General features: G+C 40.7%; 1 protein-coding gene across 1 annotated transcript in view; it reads left to right on the forward strand.

The window, feature by feature from the left end:
- The first annotated feature begins 10,080 nt into the window (after window positions 1–10,080).
- Window positions 10,081–21,155, forward strand: part of grik3 (glutamate ionotropic receptor kainate type subunit 3) — an 88,193-nt gene continuing 77,118 nt past the window's right edge. Inside the window, exon 1 of the mRNA XM_030072450.1 lies at window positions 10,081–10,521. Coding sequence (XP_029928310.1) covers window positions 10,407–10,521 — 115 coding nt within the window. The 5' untranslated portion in view covers window positions 10,081–10,406. The remainder of the gene's footprint in view (window positions 10,522–21,155) is intronic.

Raw genomic sequence — 21,155 nt, forward strand, 5'->3', positions numbered from 1 at the left:
CGTAATTACAACCATCGACTTCCATTAGCATATGGCATCAACCACCACAGCCATCAGCTTATAATTATGACTTCATTATAAATATTGGGTCTTGTAAGAATGACAGTAACGGCCCAGTTTATCCAAAATGTTTGGAGTCAAATGTAGTGATTTATATTTACATATTTACAATCATTTACATTATATCATTTATCCCCTACTATATGTGTTCAGCAATGCCCCCAATGGCCAAAAGACTGTACTGCACTTTTTTCTGTCTCACAGCACTCATTGGTCATGGTTCAACTTTGACGCAGAGATCTCAGTGCTATTTTTCACAATACTGTATGATTTTTTTTTAGCCCTTTGTATTGATATGCATTATATTTGCCATCCATTTTCATATGATGTTATGATGTTGTGCTAATTTTGTTTTTCCAATTAGATCGCGTATTTGAAATGTCATTGTTTTTTGTTAATTTGTCACATGATTTATCAAATAATCATGTAGTATGTGTTGTAAGTCTACACTGGTGTTGCATTAGGGTATAATTTATTCCTCAGTTGCTCTATTTATAGATTTTCAGTCAATTCTTTAGAATAGTGCAGAGTTTCAATGAATAAATTGTATCATAGCCCATATTGTATAAATAGGTGTAAATCAAATAAATCAAATGTTTGTACATGATCCTTTTTTGGAACTGTTGTAATAACATAACTGGTTTGACATGAGTTCACATTTAAATATATTCAGCAATATATTCTATATTGATATCAATAAAATGAACTCCAGAATTGAGATTGAGTTGAAATTGCATAGCGGCATCAGCGTGACGCGGAATCGACATGAAACCAGCTACAACTGATGTGTGAAAAATGGCTTGATGCAAGTGTTTGTAGTCCTTTTGATGTTTTCAGCCCAGTGCAGATAACATCACAAATGGTGATCTGGAGTCTGAGTGAGACTGACTCCTGTAACTCAATATATGCAAATGTCAGCCAGGCAAGGTTCACTTGTAGCGATTATCCATGTACAAGATCTTTGATTAAAGCCAGCACGGTGCGATGTGCATTGATTGAAAGAGCAGGTCTCCAAATGACCTCTTTCTCTTGTTGCAGTATTTTTTTTATACTCAGTCAGTGTTTACCTCAGTAAGGATCATGATCATTTTCTGCTGTATTTAAAATATGGAGGAGTAATCTGTTAAGCATTAAATATTTGTTAAATGTTCAAACAAGCGATGCTCTATAACTAGCATTATTTAAATATTGAATGAATTTACACTAAATTATGTATCTCTGCTAAACAAACAAAGTGCAAAATATTTATGTCACTACTCATCAGAAGGGATATCATCAAACTCACTACACCTTCAAAGGTTCCATCATCCCTCTATCTCATCAGTTATGCCTTGAATTCTCTCCGCTATATTGGCCTTCATATCACTGAGCATCTGAGCTGATTAACAAATTCTGAGGGCAAAAAGCCAGACACAAATAAGAGAGACTCATTATTGAAATACTGCACATTTTTTGAGCTGCTTCTGTGAGCTATACACCCCGATAGGTATCTGATAAACTAGTGACATAAATGAGCTCCTCTTGCAAAGTTTTAAATGGAACTTCATCTGGTGCCAATCCATTTCGGGATGTGAGTCGCATAATGATCGGGATCCGCTGACTGACGTGACCATGACTGCTACACATGTTTCATGAAACAGCATTGATGAAAAATGTTGCTTGCTACTTCATCTGCGTCATTCAGTTTTAAGCAAACATATAGACAGAAATGCAAGTGGGTAGATAAGAAAGAGAGAGAGAAAATAAGAAATGTTTGAGAAATATTTGGAGTGGGTTTATTGATGCAAATATGGAGAGACAGACATACATTAAGCCAGTGCCTCATGAGAAACATTTTAATATAAAAACAAAAGAGGTTCAAAAATGCATTCTTAGTCCTCAAAAGCTATATTTGAGGAAAACAGGGCGAGAGCGCTGAACATCCAAATATCCATTATTTCCTGATTTTCCTTTGGAGGTAGTAATGCGGCAGTTAAGGTGCCCTTCGAATTTCCCGCAGTGTGTTTGTGATGTGTTGACTTGACTCAGGTACAGCAGGTCCACTGGGTACCTTTGACCCTTGTCTTGTTGCCACAAATGGCCGCATTGGTTTAGCCACAGCTCTTTATATATTGGTCAGAATGGGTTGAGAAGCAATCACGCCTGTGGGTGCTCCTTGACTCAAGCGTGACAACAGTCAATAGAGGGACTTGCCCAACATGAAGCTGCGAGTGACATGCTGCCGGTTGGAGTGTGCCTCACTTCACACTCATCTGGCTCTACGATGACGGACAGCGCACACACATTCATCTCCACAGGGAGAGCTGCTCTAGACATGGGCCATACAAGGCATAAATGATCCATGGTGCCCAAGGAATACTTTGCAGTTGGTTCATTTATTCGTGTTGTCAGCGCTCTGTCTCTGCCTTTCTCTTTCTTGGAAAAGAATTTATCTCCCCAGTTGCTTTCCAGTTCCTGAATGCATCTCATAGCTTTCCTGCACGTTATTTTTTCACACTCATTAAAGAGAGGGTGTCTGTGTAGGTTCTCAGTCATCTAGGTTATCCACATAGGGTTGAATCGAGATCAGTTGTATTATTTGTAGATTAAAGGGCAATTTCTAACTTAATTCACAAATAGCATGGTTAGAGATGATCTCATAAGATTAATAAACATCAACAATGAAAAAGAAGGGTGTTTTTCATAATTGAGGAACGCTAGTTCTTGTACAATCTGCTAGTGAATATAATAATTCACGACTCCAGTGGAGACATTAATGCAGGAGAGCGGTGCACTTTGTAACATAATTAAAAGTTGTCCGGCGGTAGGGACTGCTGCAGGGTGCAATTACTCATAACTGCCAATGTGATAACATGAAAGTCAGGGGAACACTGTATTGTGCACTAATTCAAACACATTTTATAGTAACACACACATTCAGGAGTTGTGTGAGTGAGTGTGTGTGTGTGTGTGTGTGTGTGTGTGTGTGTGTGTGGGTGTGTGTGGGTGTGTGTGTGTGTGTGCATGTTGGAGTACTGCTACTGAGGCCTTATTTACAGACACGCACACTTGCACGTAGGAATGCACACTATCCCCAAGCCATGATCCTGCGTGACCTGTCAGAGATGAATGTCTGCTTTTTGTTCAATATTTCCAACTTGTGCACCGTCGTGTCAAGCAGGAATAATAAAGTTGACATCACTTGTGACAAACCTCGATCTCCCTCCAGCCACACACGAAGGAAGGCCTCATGACGTTCCACGCCGTCACACGCCATGGCGAGACAACCGCGCGTGCCCCCACCTCAAACTGTTGGACAAGGTTACCCTCTGTGCAACTCTGAAATTGAAACACTGAAACACTGAAAAGTCAGTAAGGATAATCAGCAATAATAACCGTCAAAGTCTCAGTGTCTCCATGCCCTGCACTGACATGTGTTTCTTTCTTGATACCCATTTGCCATCGGTGGAGATTTTTTTTAATGGGCCATTGATTTGGCAGACGCACATGTAAACAAAGTGGGAATGCATTCTAAACCATTTATAAAGTACTTTTGAGCCCACTAAGCTTGTCTGGGATGGCTGCTGTATATAATTAATTTCTCATTGTTTGTGTTAGACAGGGTCATTCAGGTTAATTGAGGCTTACTTCAGAATTCTAGCTAGGAGCCACACATGCAGTCTTTACTGTATATTCGTTTTAATTAATATAAAAGGAGTAGGCAGCCAGCCTTGGCAAGCCTAATGATGGGCAAACGCTATGTAAACAACAACAAAGGCTGGCCCTGTTCAACTGCCTGGGCAATATTAGCCGACATAGCGGCTAATCGTACTGTGGCTGTCACCGCCGCTCCCTTTCGGTCACTGATAGATAGGCTACTCCAGTGAACTGAGTGGAGAGTCAAGATAACCTCCAAAACAAAGCCTTTGGGGTATTGGCTGCTGGAGTATTTGCTAGGCATGTCATGATACAGCCCTCTCACTCTGCTTCACTTTGAAACACTGAACGAGCTCCCCTAGAGATAGTAAACACACTTTAAGGATGCTTTGCGTTGGACTACAATAACACCCCACCCCCCCCCCCCCACCCCCCACCCCCCCAAAAAAAAAAAAAAAAAAAAAACATAATTAGCCATATGCTTTTGGTCCAACAGATTCTCGTTGTGTCAGCTTCCACTCCTGAGATTTTTCATTAGCTCCATAGCGCGCCCACCAGTCCACCTCTCAGAAAGAAAATAAATGGTTATGGTAGCTGGCTGGAAGGATCAGCAGCATATTGCATTATACACCCATTTCCAAAGGTTTAGTTTTTGCCAATGTATTAAAGGATAACACCAGAGCATTTGGCATGAGGGTTTGTCAGTTTTACCCCGGTAAGTGTTGCAATAATACCTCACTCTTGCTCAGAATTTTTTTACATTAATGAGATGTCTGGTAGCCATTTTGTGTTTATTCGTCACTTTCACATGCTTCCAGGGCATCGCAAATATCGGTGCATTTCACTTTTTCCACCCTGTTCCTTTTGCCACGCTGTTGTTGTCTCTGTGCATGGCTTTGCGGTTGCATCGTGCTAATTGAGGGTTAGGCTCCTTTAATGAAAGTCACATGACTGAGGATTAAATACCAAGCCTCATCTTTTGTTCTTCTTCGAGGGGAAAAAGTCCAAGAACCTGGGGAATCTGAAATGCATGTTTACTACTCCAACAATGTCATATGAGCATCCACCAAATTAATAAGCACAAATGCTAAATCAATGGGAGTTAAAGGGCAAACTGAAATATATTTCATAATTCTTGGTCAAATCAGCCTTGAGCATTGGAAGAAAAACATGTAAAGATAATATTTTTTTTCCAAATTGAAATAGTTGCCTATATGTTTTTGTTTGTTTTAGCAGTGGACATATTATAGAGAAAATAAGAAAGCAGAAAATGTGATGAAACATAGTGTATGGATGGTGAATCTGCATGCTCAACAAAGTCATAATTTGAAATTTAAATGCCATTAAAGAGAATTTTGGGTTTATTTAGATATGTTCTTGTGGAGATGGATTCTCAAGCTCACCAGGTCTCAAAATTCAGCTGTTTTACTCAAGCGTTATATTAAAAATTAACCATAAACATTTGATATCCACCAAATGCACGTTAATGTCACTTTTAGGTGTCACACACAATTGGCCTTTATGTTGAGGGCTCAGACAAAAACATCTAGAGGAGGAAAACATCTTCACTTGTATGAGTCACTATTTATACAAATCGTTCCATTAACTATGCAGATGGGATGACCTCGGCATAGGTCAAAAACAACTTTCTAGTCCTGATTGCGTTCTGATAACAACCTAAGTGTAGGTCAGAGCCAGCGATGCATATAATGTACATAAGGTCAAGTGTAATTATAGAGTTTTGAGAGAAAATTAATCACTCCTTGATTGCGCTCTATAGGTTCTACAACAGTAATGCTCAAGTGTGATTTTAATGCCTCAATTTGCACTCCTTGACCTTGAAGGGGCCCTTGAACATGCCAGTCACTTGACAGTTGGGTAGGGGTTGGAGAATTGTTTCTTATCTGACACACTCGGCTCGTATCGTCAATGGGTCCCCTAAGAATGTGATAAATGTATTGAATCTGGTGAGTCTTGTTTTCTTATAGCCGTGACTTCATTCACAAATTTATACGTTTCAATTCTAAATATAGAGGTGCCGGTTTTGAGTGAGAAATAAACGTCACAAGACTGTGGCTGGGATCTTTTATACACAAGTGCAAAAATGCTCTGCCATTTTTAGCTGTGATTCAGTAGTTACTGATGATAGATGATGAGCATGATAAGGATGATAACACTAATAATTCAATAGATGATTCAGGATGGTCAGAAATCTATTATTACTCTGTGCCTTTCTCATCTATAACCAGTGGGCTGAGCCCCGCTAGCAGTCATTTCCCATCTCAGAGTCTGTCTGGATGACTGATCAGGGTTGTGATTGTCTCCCCTCTCCCCAACACACCACCGCCACATACATCAGCAGCAGCACATACATCTTGAGCAGTCTCTAACTCCAAGCCAGAGCAGTCTAGAGCCCTAGTAAACGCTGTGATCACCGCCAGAATTGGGCCAATTCCTCATAACCTCGTCTGCACATGGCACCTTGCCTTGAATCATAGAGTATGAGGCTTTAGCGAGCGTTCAATCTGTCAGCATAGCAGCAATATTGCCCTAGTACAGTTGAAAAGGGTAAATCGACATTTAATTATCTGTGCCTGCCCACTAAAGCTGTTTGGATGTTATAGCCCCATTGTAATGGAGTTGCCATGAGGCCCTTGCCTTGCCAGCATCATGTACAAATAGCAGTGACTCAACATTGCAACTCAAGTGATATAGACACTTAAGGCATATGCTAGCTGGGCCAAGGTTTATAGTGAAGAAAAGGGGCTTTTAGAAATTGCTCATGTCCACCAAAAGGCATGGAGCCTTCACATAGGAAAGACATATGACGTAGATATCTTACATGCACCATAAAAAATGAGACGTGTCCAAATATGTACTGCAAACATCAAACTCCTAGGCCTTGTTTTGTCTTTATCTTTTCTAAGATAACAACTTCCTGCCAGTTTGAAAAGTTGATTCGGTGCCCTTTTGACAAATCCAATGATATGTATTTTTTTAACGCCTAAGCTAAAACTTTGCCATCATAAAAGTGGCTCCCATCAAGGAGACTTGAGAAAAGACATCTAATTTTTAACTACAACAGGCTTAGAGATAAGTTCCTGTTGACCCTTTGTTGTTGGGAGCTGTTCGATCTTCGGCATTATGTTCAGTCTGATGGCAGAGTCTTTTATATTCCTCTTGAACAGAAAAGCAAAATCAATGGTGAAACTCTTTCACATGATTCACTTTTTGTGGCTCAATCGAAGTGCAGCAATTTTCCCAAATAATTATGAGCAATCTAACATTTTGGATTGTACATCTTCTCCACCCAATCACAGGCATGTATTATCAGCGACTACTGAAAAGCGCCATGTGGAAAATTGATCGTCCCCTTTCTCCTCTCTTACAATCTTTCAAAAAATAAACAAAATGCGCTGATCAATCCAGTCAACTAAGTACACCTCTTGCCGATGTCTCCACTTTTACAATGGGGACTTGATGTTTTCTGAGCCATTAGTTATGACCGACTTGCCAGACAAGCCATTGATCGCTCGGCGGTTGTAAATGTAACAGCAATCATTTCACTGGGAGAAAAAATAGAGCTGACTTTGCTGTCGCATCTGGATGTGTGACCCGCTTAAAAAGTGTCAGCTTAAATTACTTTTTAATTTACTCCAAGTAGAGACTGGACTGAGTAAATGCAACAGTAATTTGGTCCTGTTGTAACAGACCTCAACCTTCAGTGCTCTTTCACCCTCAGCCTCCTTGTTTACCAGATGCTTCAGTGTGGCCATGCACAGCCATCAAAGACATCATATGAACAACCAAGCTGTTGTAACCCTCACTAAATTGTGCCATTTTTATCCCAATTGGATATCCATTCAAAAATACAACAGGGACCTGGGCCTATAAGGCACTTACCAAAATTAAGTGTACCCCTCCCTGCTTTAGCCAGACTTAAAGAGTATCTGCATAATCCAACCTCTTTTCTCAGCTGAATGATGATAAATGTTGCCATGCTGTTGAGAAAAACATCTTTTCTAGAAAATTAAAAAAAAAAAAAAAAAAAAAAAAAAATACACTTGCATCAGCATGCATATATGCCTAATTTGATCTTTGACATAGGTTTACAGATTGTTGCTCTCCATTTGTGGATCAAGCCACCCTTTGTGTTGTTACTGCAGACTTTATGTCCAAGGTGATGTCATGGATGGACATCTCCTGGGCTCTCCTAACAAGTGCTGTGCCATCTCATCCCTTTGAACCAACTACCAAACTGTATTTCTTTACAACTGCTGAGGGGCAGATAGCAGATAAAACTGATGGTGGCATCGAGATTTAATGTCAGCGCTTTAGAAATACAAACATCCCCGATACAGCACGATTCAATAACTACTCAAAATCCAGAAAATTAAATGTGATACTGTGGCTTGTGCTCCATAGCGTTTCTCCGTGTAATCTGGTCGGCAGCTATCCTTTTATTATTTGCCTCCAATGATCATCCCAGGTGACTGAGAGCACAGACTGCCGTCTCTCTATAGAGGGCACCCACAGACCCAGAATGTCTTGTTTGCTGGAGCTGTGTACATTTTGTATTTGAAAGAGCAGCAAGTCAATGAATCTCGATAATGCGAGAGCTGGGCCACATAACTCACGTTGATAGTCCTTACATTGTGCCAAGAGGCGATAAATCTGCTCTGGGAGACATGAATATGCAGTGGCAGTCAGTTTGGCTTGTTCTTGCTTGCATGCCCCCTGATGCACACAGTTTATTTCTTTCTCTCATTCCAAACAGAAAAATAAAACCAATGAGCCACGGCACTGGCTCATCAACACAAATAATTTTAGCAATGCCTTTTCAGAATACAATATGTTTCAGGCTAGTATAATTGCAAATCAATAATAACCTAAAATTACAACATTATAATTTGCAGCGCTGCCTTATTTGGGATATAAAACATAAGATACTCATCAGTATTTCTAATGTCCAAGATGTGTTTATAAATGTCCAGGAGATAATCATGGACCAAATTATCTCTCTCCCTCTCCCAGCTCTCATAATTATTGTATAATTAAAGTGAATTAGTACTATATCTGAGAAATTAGTAAAGTAGGAGATAAAGATGAGTCCAAGAGGCTGCAGCATTCCTCTTTCCAAAGGTATTTTTGTTATGATGTTGCAACATTTAATGTGGACACATTTTCAGTGACAATTTCAGTTTTAGGCAAAATACATAATGGACTATATGACATATGTACCATAAATAAGTGATTCCACACTCCCTTCACCTTCACTGCAGTGGTGAGGGAGAGAACAGCACTCATTGTGATTGTATGTGTCACCTGCAGCTTACATTTCACTGCTGTTTGTGAGGCATGAAAAATGCACAGGCAGATAGGCAGCAAGCAGTTATGGGAGCTTAATGTACTCATTGACATAGACAGAATACCTCAAATACCAGCGATAAGAAGCCTGATTTGTCAATGGCCCAAGCCTCAACTGACATTTATTTTCCCCATGCAAATAATTCACCCATTCACAGTGGTGCAAGCACCCCCCCCCCCCCCCCCCCCCCCCCCCCCCACACACACACACACACACACACACACACACCCTTTTCCACCACCCCCCTTTGTTTTCTTGTTTTTTTTTTTTTGTTTTTTTTTCTTGAAGGGAAGAACAGGCAATTTCCACCTCGGGATTGATGCAGATAAAGATGCATTTCTTTAAATTTACAGCACTGATAGCACAATTAAACGCAAACAATCATAGCCTATAAACACTGACACACACCAGATTCACCATGACTCATATGCAGTGTGAAGGGCAATATATTGCAACATATGATTCGCACAGAAAGTAGAAGATCGGGTCATTATTTGGGTCCTCCTAACCTCCGTAAAATACTTCTTGGACACAGTTGTCAACTATGCGTAACGACGCGTGCCTCTAGTGGCACCTAGGCAGAAGGGTCGTGAGGCGCACGCAGATACGCGGGATTCTGCACTACCTTTTCATCTAGCACAAGCTCCAATGTTTCCAAATTGAACATTATGTAACACAGATGCCTTTTGGACCGATTCGGGCGCTCTTCACTGACCAGCTTCGTGCCATAGCCGTGCGCAACTGGAGAAGACCACCGCGGAACGGCTTTTTCCACCCTCTCAACTCTATCTGTGCCCAGACTGGGATGAGAGATGCAAACGATTAAACTGCAATGAGCGTTGTTTTAAGTACAAAGTTCACGCTTGCACTCTCCAGCACTTAATTGCGTTTCTCTGTCTTTTTTGGGGGGCACCAGAAACGTTCGAGGCGGCTCAAAGTTCCGCAGGCGCAGTTCTCTTCTTCCACAGCGGTGCGGGAGTCCGGCTCGGTTGTTGCTGTGGTACTTGCCAGTAGACAGATAGCATCGACGGTAGGAGGGGATACAGAGACTCCTGCAGGCTAATTGTAGCAGCCAACGTTCGCAGGTGTATCACTTATCCGCCTGTGAGGGACTGGGGGCTTCATCCTGATCGAGCCGCTCTGAGACTTGTGGGGGAAAAGAGAGAGAGAGAGAAAAAAAAAAAAAAAAAAAAACACTGGGAGAATGTTGCACCAAGTACAATGAGCGCAAATTTGTCGCAGACACCAAAATCCACATATGACTCCGTCGAATTCAAATTTGATGAGCAATTCTGAGTCGTCTTTGGAATTTTAAAAAAGTGGATCCCGCGACTTTACAATCATGAGAAATACTTGGTTGTCTCCCCGGAGAGCGATTTGGGAATACTGGACATCGCTGGTTGCATGTCTCTTTTGGATTCAGTACACTTACGGGATGCCTCATGTTATCCGAATAGGTAAGTTGGGCACATTTACACAGCCGCATTTGTAAGCTATGATAATCTTGAAAGTTGAACCCAGTGCATATCATTTCAGTGTCATTCCAGTGTCCTTATCTGAGCGTTGACAGCGGCAGCGCTTTCTAATCTTGGGAGTAAATGAGTAGTCTCTTTCATTTATCATTTGCCACTTTCAGGTCCGGCATCATGTGAATTTGTATTTTACCAAACGGGAAATGAACACTAAGCAACAGGAGACGTGCACAATAGAAGATTACCTATATATGAAAAAATGGGATCCCTGTTCCTTTCAGAGGACATACAAGTGAAATAGTGTCTTTTTTTTTTTTTTTTTTTTTTTTTTTTTTTTTTTTTAATATATGAACCCTGTGCACGTTGCTCTCTTGTCTGTTCCATTTTCAGCAGCTCACATTTTGAGAGACTCTTTCAGTCTTTTAACAATCAAGTACAGAAAGTAACTTTTATTAAATAATAGGCTACAGTACAAAATCAACTACTCCAGCAAAAAGTTTCCAACAACGTTGCTCTATTCACCCTGGAGACCATTACAGTTTTGATGAAAGGTAATCTTCTCTTCTCTTCTCTTCTCTTCTCTTCTCTTCTCTTCTCTTCTTTTTTTCTCTTATGTGTCATTTTCAATATAGACACCAATCACAGAATAAATGAAAAAAAGCATATACATACACACGCACGCATGCACGCACACACACACACACACACACACACACACACACACACACACACACACACACACACACACACAGCCACAACGTACCAAAACAGACAGTGGACTAATAAAGATTAAAGTTGCCCACTATCGGGCCGCTACGTCCTGTGTCCTTCCCCGTGATCTTTTCTCCTTCACGTCCGTACTGTTAGAAATACAGCGCCCACGTGGTGCTGCTGGCGCTGTCTTTTGGAAATCACTCTGTGAGGAACAATGTGAGAATTGTCATTCGGAGACTGGCGATGCGATGAAACATTCTGCGCCGCCAGGAGACAGGCGCAGAATGAAGATCAATACGGTTTTTGTCTCGAGGCAAATCGTTTTTGACATTTGGCGGAGTGCCATGCAGGACAATTACTCAAAATGGCACTGGCCCGTATTAACATACTACTACAACACCCCAAAGTCCAAGCTTGGAGACAGAGGGTCTTAATCGTATGCTGCTATTTGTCTGCAAGCAAAGATGTAATTGCTGAGTGAATATAGTTCAGTTATTGCACCTTCTACAAGCCACCACAATTAATATTCTATTCACAGGGAAATGGCCTATCCAAAACAGTTGCTTCCTGTGTGACATATAAGCGGATGAGCAACATCCCACTCTGATTTTGCAATACACAATTTCTGTCCAGCTCAGTGGGTGGTAATTGAAAAGGCATATTGATTCAAATGAAATTTATTTGAGTTTAACAGGATAAAGCCTGAATTCATGTGGGGATGTTGTTAAAGCCCTCTGTACAATTGCCTGTAATATGAATAATGAGAAAAGAGTCAAGAGAAAAATAATGCACAATGTCTAACAATAGAGAATAATGTTTAGTGCTGAGATTATAGATGCAGCCCTCAGTCACTTGGGCAGGCCCAGCATGTCCTGGTGATTGACTGCTGCACTCTGAAGAGCAATGACTTCTCTGACATTGCTGTGTACGGACTTTGGTGATGTCTCAGAAACTGCATAAATCCATCAGGCTTTGTTTTTGTTGATGTGAACTGAAATATTTTGGTCAAAGGGACATTTTTCCCCCTCCTTTAGTATAGCAGCAGATTCAATGAAGACCTGAAATAGACTGTGACAGGCTTTGTTTTTAAAAATGTCAAAGTGCTGAGACAAATTTACCTTGAAATGTGTTACAGTCGCACAATTGCTTTTTTTAGAATCTATCTTTTGTTGCAGTGCAGGTGCAGTTGGATTTCTGTGTTCCTGAGATTGTATCTTGACAATCGGCAGAGAAGAGGGACATGTAAGGGAAGGTTGCTGAATTTGCCTTGATGCCACAAAAAAAAAAAAAAAGCTCAAAGCCTTAGTCAAAGACATGTCAGCATATGATCTTTACAAGCACAATGTTTACATATAAGGGCTATCAATGTATATCATTTTTTATTGTTAAGAAACAGAAAAGTAAGGTAACCTTGAAGGTTAATTATGTGTACAAATGGGCTTTTTTATGTGGAAATAACATAATTCTGATGGTAAAATAATATAGTAATTTGGCTTTAATTTCTCAGTTTTAATTCTGTTTAGGCTCTACAGCTATGTGAATTTTCTGTGGAAATGTGCAATACAGAGGCAGTGTGTGTGTGTATGTGTGTGTATGTGTTATTGCAAACTGAATTCTCCATGAGAGGGTGTTAGCGTGCACACTCTGTTGATTTGTTTAGGGATAAGCACTTTTTTGAGTGGGTGTGTAGTGGACATTTTATTTATTTAGGTATTTATTTTGTTCTTCCTTTTTTTTTTTTTTTTTTTTTTTTTTTTTTTACTGTGATTTGGTACTTGTTGTGTGAGTGTGTGTGCTCTGTGTCACAGCAACAATGTTGAAACCAGCAGAGGGCTCTCTCATAGCTAGTGCACTGTGGCCAATAGTGAACCTTTGCACTGGATTACCGACACAAACAAACCAGTGAAAACCACTGAAGTGGGCGGTGGTAGTTAAGCAGCGTTTTTTTTTTTTGTTTTTTTTTTGGTCTTTTTTTCCTGTCTGTGCTGTGTCTGCTCTTGGTTAGGTGGCCTAAGCAGTTCTCCAAGTACACCATCTGGGTAATGGTGGGCATCCAAGGTAGAGTTGCTGCCATTGATTTTAGTACTTTTACAGTGCATTGCTCTAAGTTGAGGCCAGATGGTCGATCAGACTCATTCTGTAAGATTCTAAGCGTTGGTGGGAATAAAAGACTATTCCTTCTGTATTTGTCCTTTCACACGCTGTGCTCCTTTGTAGTCTTATTTCCATTTTTTTCATGCCTTTTTTTTCCCTGTTTTGCACCCTTTTATGTCATTCCCGGAACAATTTCAGAAGATAATGCAATGTTATCATGATAACGACATTTGGAGGACTTAATTGATGTGATTTTGCTTGCTCTCAGAAGATAGCGTGTCTGCTGAGGCCAGTCTGTAGCATTCATATGTAGAAATAAGAAGCATGCAAAGCAGTATATAGATGATTTTTATAGCATATACCTATATCCTTTTATGTGTATGTGTGATAGTCAGTGCTGAAGCCGTGTTCTTTAACCACTGTGGACTGCTTTCCGTCTGCAGAATTCCTCATTTCCCCCATATGCATTGCTTTAGACTCCAGCTAAATGGGCTGACAGACATTGCAATACAGCTAACCTGAAAACTTCTATTTGATTTTTTTTTTGTTTGTTTGTTTTGTTTTGTTTTGTTTTTTCTTTTTTTTGTTTTACTAGAATTAGATTATATCATCAGCACTGACCAAAATAAATATGCAAGGTTTTGAAGGTGACTTGGGAGACATATTCTGTGATTTGAAGACATGCCACTGCACTGCAAAAATAGGGCTAACACTTTTATCAAATCATTTTTTTTTTCTTAGCATATGTACATGGCAGCATGCACACAACAGAATATTAGTCTCTTCAGTAAGGGCTGGACAGGACATTGTAGAGTGAAGGTGCTGAAAACCATTTCATGTAAGAGGGTAAACCTGATTAGAAACACAGATTAAAATAGTTCTAACCTTTTTTTTTTTTTTTTTTCCTTTGCTATGACAGAGGTAACTGGTGTAGCTGCTGTAAGGCTCCAGCATTTGATCACCGGCACACCCAGTAAAATTTGATCATGTGAAAAATATATGTATTCTTGTGTGCATTTATATAATATGGCCAAAATTACTACATGATAACAGATCATTATGCTTGGTCTTCTTCATCTGTTGAGTGATGAAACTAATTTATCATTTCTTGTCTCTCTTATTTCTCGGCGAGGTTATTCACTGCCCGACAGGGATTTATTGAATAATCAATTTCTTTATCTACCTAATACTTAAAGCACTTCATCAGTGCCAGTTAATCAATCTCCCTCATGATTTCATGTTGCTTTCATTTCCTTAGCTTCTCACTTTGCCCCCTACAACAGCCGGTCACAGGATTCTCATTTAGTCTCCCTAAAATGCTTTGGGCGAGCATGACTTCAGACTTAATTATTGAGTGAAATCACCCAACGCGCAGATGCATGCTGACAAATGTGAGGTACTTAAAGCTGTGTACAATGTGACCACTCAGAAGCCTCGGTAGGAGGAATACGAGTGTGGTCACCACTTTGGTTGAAGTCTCGAAACACCGAGCCATTTCCGAGGCTGGTCTTTATCCTGGCACCAGCGGGGAGAGAGAGCCTGAGAAGTTTTCATGTGATTAGCTCATCTAGTGAGCTATAAAGAGGGCACTCTCCATCCGCATGCTCCCCGAGATCCTCCTCGTCGGGGTTTTGCGCAAATGTCTCATCTGAAATGACTCAGAAATATTTCAAGAGACTGCGAAAAGCTGTTATAGTACCTCAGGATTCTACTTTTAACAAAGTCAAAACCAAGGGCCGCTTGTACAAGAATTATCCACAGGAGGATGATGTGGCTGGCAAAGAGTGGGAGGAGGAGGAGGGGGGTGTTTGGTGATGAAAAAGAACAACAGAGAGATGCTGCATCAAAAGTTGTATCAAATTAAGATGGCCATCAGTTGCTGAGTGGAAATGAATATTTCATTTTCATCTAAATTTAATCTCTCCCCAGACATAAGGAGGAAGCAGGGAGAAGCCTGCTGGTAGAGGCTTGGGGCCGGGGAGTTGTCGTGGTGAATATGAACAAAGGCTGGGAGAGGTCACAGAAGAATTGGATCCAGGGAGAAGCTTCTTTGATGTGTAATTCCATTATCTCTGTACAGAAAGCAGAGATTGAAGGGGGGAGGACACAATGGTTGTTTTACCTGTGCTAACACACTCCCATTCATCCGTTTGTATAAACATGTATGGATAGGTGAGCTACAAAGAAATAGAGCTCTGTCTTGCCTTTTTCTCTCACTGTCCTTTTCAGGTACCTGTATTTTAGATTTTACTCACAATCACACACACACACACACACACACACACCCGTGCGGACATCGGCTATATAAACCTGTACTCCATCCACAGCATTTTCTAAAACATATGTCTGGTCTCACTGGGGCTCTTGTACACAATCCAATTCCATTCTCTCTGTCAGCACACTCGCGGCTCGTCATTAGCTTCAATCTAGCTGATGAGAAACGGCAGATGTTCGTTTTGTTGAGCAGAGGGCCCGTCTCTGAACGTGCTGTCTTCTGTACTCGCCTGTGATCCTGTTTATACGCTTTAGAAAGGAACATTCTACTTCCACAAACAAATATGTGCTCCAGGCGTGCCATACCCTGTCGAAATGCAGATTCCGTTTGAAATGCAGAACCTGTTTTAACTCGAGCCAGTGCACCAGTAAATGTGTATTAAATGCACAATGCGAGTCAAACTCAGTCAAAGTCTGTTAAATAAATATTGTGGGTGTGCGTGTGTGTCCCAGGCAAAGTATGAATAATGTGTAATGCTCTGAATTGTGCTCATATTATGTTTGATCACTAACACTAATAAGACTTTACCCGCAGAAAGGAAGTGCAGGTACTTAGCTCCTTGTTCAGTCACACATAATAATGATCATCCAATAATCCATGCCACTAGGGGCTAATAGAGAGGATCTACCAACCAGTAAGATAATCCTATGACACAGCAGGGCCCTATCTAGCCCCGGCTAGCTTAGCCTAGCCACTACCTCACACACCAGATGGTGTTTTCATATCGTACTACAAAGTGTGTGCCTCACAGTGAAAGGTCTGCTGCAAGCATATGCTTCTAATGCTTATTTAAATAAATAAGGTGGAAGCTTCCTCGAGGTAATAAATTAAAAAAAAAAAAAGAAAGAAAGAAAAAAAATCATTCAAAAAGGAGACAGAACATTTTGCTTTTTTAGTTAAGGTTTTACAGACATTTGTAATTTTTTTTTTTCATTCATGCTGGTTTTCATTTGCAGATGATATATTTTAGGTAATCATTTGTGCCAGTCACGGAGTCGATATAACATCTCATAGTTTCACAGCATCGCTCAGCCCAACTTAAAAAAAGCACATCAGAACAATAGCCTGATTGATTGGGGCCACAATCTGTGTGTGAGTGCCCTGCAGCCCCCTAGGGACTCGATGTCATTATAACAGGACGTGCGGTTTCCTGGATTTGACAGTGTTTAGAAATTCATGGCTTGTCAATGTTGGCTATTTCCCTGTGAATGTTTCTGTACCAAGGCAATGAATCAAATTTCATGCTCTGGCCATTTGTCTTTATTATGGGCCCTTGTCCTTTTCCGTTTGACTCCCCCATCTCAGCCTCCTCGGGGCTCTGCTGGAAAAGTCAAATAACATCAAAACAGTTTGAAAAGGGAGCTTGATCACGGGTCGCTTTGCTTCCTGGGTCAGACTAGCAATATAGCGCAGTTAATTGGAATGATCTTGTTGGAGGTAATTTGGTGATTATTTTTACATTTCAGCATGGGGAGCAATTTGTCTTCACATTTCCAGACAAACTGTATATGTTGGCGTGCACTCACACACACACTTGCACACGAGGTACTGCAGCAAAACAGAGGGTGGGAGAGAGAAAGGCAGAGGGAGCGAGGGTGGTTACATAGATGAAGCTTGGGGACTCTTATTTAGCTTGTTAATTAGCTTGAACCTTTTGATCCCAATTTTAAAACCCGCCATGTTGCAATGCTAGTGCCTTTTGTGTGTTGCCCCAAGCAAGATAAAACAAAGCTTTATTTCTGCGCCTTTCAAACACCGTGGCATTCAACGGAGCAATGTTAGCCTCGCTTCCCCTCGTCCCAGTGTTAGCCTTGTTCTTATCTATCCCCAGACGCTCTGTGTAAACGTGGGCACCTCTGACACCGCGGCGACATACAGTTGCGCGCAAGCAGTTCAATAGCAAGACCTTTTCTTCTTACCGCTTTAAAGCAATCAGGATTTGACAGTAAAGGTATCGGTTGCCATGCACAGGTTTAAATCCTATTTAACTTGGGCTAAGGACAATGAATGGAGGGTGGCACCGTTTCATTCTGCCCTTTTAATCAAGCTCTCATTGTTATAGGTGCACTGCAAATGTCAGGTCTTGGTTGTGTGATTCCCTCATTGCTTTTCCATGACTGTGGGGAGATGCGTATGCGTGTGCATGTGTGCATGCATGTGTGTGTGTGAGGGAGAGAGTCAGAGAGAGAGTGTGTGTGAGTGTGTGCATGACAAGGGGATGTATAAGGGGAGCTGGCATAGAATCCCTGGAGCGTAGGGGTAGAGCAGGAGTTACTAATCAACTGTGAGGGAGTAGGCTACAGAGGACTCACCCTCTATTTTCTCCCCAGAGAGAAAGAGAAGGAGCAGATAAGACAAACCTCTTCAGGCCGAAACCACTGCAAATGAATGGCTATCACCAAAAATATCTGGGGGAAACAGAGATCCTTTCCACTGCATTCTGCCTCACACCTATTTTTTTTACCCTCTTCATCCCAGCAGTAACAAACACGGGGACAACAGCAGGAAGTGCAGAAGACAAGGTTACCTCTCTAGCCTCGGTGCTTGTCCCCCTACTGATGGATAGCCAGGAGGTTGGAAGCCAATGTCAATTTAGTTAACACAGCCAATGCCCAGAAGATCCCACTCAACACTGATGCTGTGTGCAGGCAAAACAATCTCGGATGGTTTCCCCCTGTCGAACTGCATGTTGTATCGGCTGCCTATCCACTGTCCACGGTGCCCCCAGAGAGCAGTGCGGTTAACCACAGAGCGGCCCCTGCTCGTCTACAGACAGCTTGTCTGCATGTGACCATGTTCAGACGTATGGGATGAGGCGGAAATCATCATTGATGGGGTCGGGAGGAGGAGCAAGGATAGTGGGCATCCTGGGAATACCACTTACAGTTTAGCAAAGCTGTTAGCAGAGCTTATATGAATTAAGCTCTTTAATGCACCAGCAGAAAGGTAACAATCCCCTTGGTTTAATGCACTTCAGATGAGGTGTGTGAAAAAAAAAAAAAAATGTGCTCGAATGTTCGGAGACGGCTGTCATAGTAACCACAGCTCACGTAACGGTGCCAAACTTGAACGTGATTGGTGAAGATTATGGGGTTTGATTAGTTTATCATCTAAGCAGCAGGTTGATTTTCCAAATCAATTCTCTATCACAGAGAGGTAATGAAGAGTTAGACTGCTGATTGTTTTGTTTCCCAAATCATGTTTCCCCGTCTCAAGTGTTTCTTCTTCTCCTCTTTGAGTCTCATGTGCTCAGTCTCATGTAGGGATGCAGAGGGTTGACATTTTGGTGGTACAGTTATTTATGAGGAAAAATCACGGTTTTGCATTTGTTTTTTCATGGCTGTGTATTTTTTGCATCACTTAGGATGGAGATAAAGTTTAGCATCTTATAATTACATGTTTGATTGCATTTTAACATTTATTTTGCTAATTTACAAAGCAATCGTTGGAGGCTCTTATGTTTAGCTGATTTTAACTCACTGCTACTTTCTTGATTTCTTGATGTGACAGTTTCACAGTTAAATCCCTATCAGCTTTACATTTCAGTTAGCAACTTGCCACCAACTTTCTTTTATTATCTTTACTCAATCATGCAAGAATAGATGGTGATCTGGAAGATGCTGAAATAAGTTACGCATTATGTGGCTGACTCATCGGCAGACACTTCATCAGCATGGATTAAAAGGAATTTAAGAGGTATTCACAATGTGGCTGTAAGGTTGGGATGTTGTCTCCTCTGTAGCCCTCGCTTGAGTCTTGTGAAACGTTTTGATAGGCCTAATCTTGTGTGAAAGTACCGCTGCGCACAAGACTAGAACCACAGAACTGTAGATATAAATGCCTCTTAAATGCTTACAGTTAAGAAACCTTGGCGTTTTAAATTTGATTATCAGTTAATTGCTGCAGCTATAGTCTTATGAGTCACAGTACTTTGTGCAGTTTTCATTTCTTATTGTTCTCATGATTACAGTCCTCAAAACCACAGTGTGGATATCCTCTCTCCTCAGTCTTAACTTGAATCGTTAAATTGCTTTAATATGTTCCTAATCCACTCGTGAATGTACTTTAACTGTAAATTCAGCTCTAGTATCCAGAGTTTCTTGCTGTTTATATAAGACAGTAATACATTTCAAGGCCCAACTGTCAAAATACAAACATTTGGGATTCTGGCTTGCTTTGTTAAATAGAGGTTTACTGAATGCTGCCAGTAAATCACTAGTAGTTCTTTTCCATAAAATATATTATCAAAGCTGCCATTGTGCATTTGTGCCCCACTATATTGTGGTTTACATAATCTCAAATTGCGAGGTCAGTTAATAATAATTCACAGGCCAGATGTTCAGCTGCAACAAAACCTTTCACCAAAATAAAATCAAAATATATGCACATACGCACAGAAAACCCCTTCCTTTTTAACCCCTTATGCCCGCCTTGTGTTTTACGTTGTCTTTAGAGGAATAGTGGAATGAATTCTGTGAAAACATGCTAATTTCTGAATGTAATTGGGCAAACTACGAGCTATGCTTCTAATTGCTTTCCACTGAGAGTGAACTTAAGACCATGAAATTTGCCTGTGCCACAATAATCTGCAATCAGCAACTATTATCTGGTTTGATGAAAAGGATCAATTGAAGTAATGCTACAACAATCATATGCAAATTTAATGAGACATCTGCAGTGTATTAGGTTGATTATTTTCAATGCTAACGCAAACAACACATCCTTCTTCCCTGCCATTTAATCAGACATGCCATAACACATTAATATTCTATATCATTTGGGGTTATAATTGCATGTTGTCTTTAAAATACACAGGGTTGCTGATTTTGTTTCTCAGTGGAGATCGACTCAGAGCACTTAACATCAGCATTTAACACCATGGTAGGGTTTGTGAACACCTGCAAAACTTGCTGAGCCGGCTATCCTCGAAATACAGTAACAAAATGCCAAATCCAATTTTGTGCCACTCCACCAACAGCCCATACAAGCCGCGAGTTAAAATACTCTCTTCTGTGACTCAAAACAAGGAGGGAAAAGAGACTGTTGGAGCAGCTACTCTCCACTGTAATTACTTGCCTAGACCTAAAATCAGAGGGCATCACCGTTTAGAAATGTCAATATATTAAATGTTTTTAAAGCTATATTAGGAATGTCACAAACTGTTAGGATCAAGTCTTCTTACGGTGTAAATAGAGACAGATATAACAATCATGACGCCATTATACCTCTTTGGTTTAGGCTGCATTTCTACCTAACACACATTCACACATTTCATTCTACACAAAATCTTAACCAACTCCAACTCTAATTAAGCTCTTTCACTTGCTTTGATTAAGTTTAAACCACCCCGTTGCTGCCCACTCATTGATCTCAAGACGTACCTTTTTGAATCTACTTTCGATTCATAACAGAAAGCTTTGGTCGGCTTGATTGATACCTGAAAAAATTTATGACCGTCAGAGCACTGACCACATTTAAAATAATTGGCGTCATGCTGGCATCACAAAATTAATGCTCAGTTAATGCCCTGCTCTGC

This window comes from Myripristis murdjan, chromosome 16, assembly GCF_902150065.1.
Source record: "Myripristis murdjan chromosome 16, fMyrMur1.1, whole genome shotgun sequence".
NCBI lineage: Eukaryota > Metazoa > Chordata > Actinopteri > Holocentriformes > Holocentridae > Myripristis > Myripristis murdjan.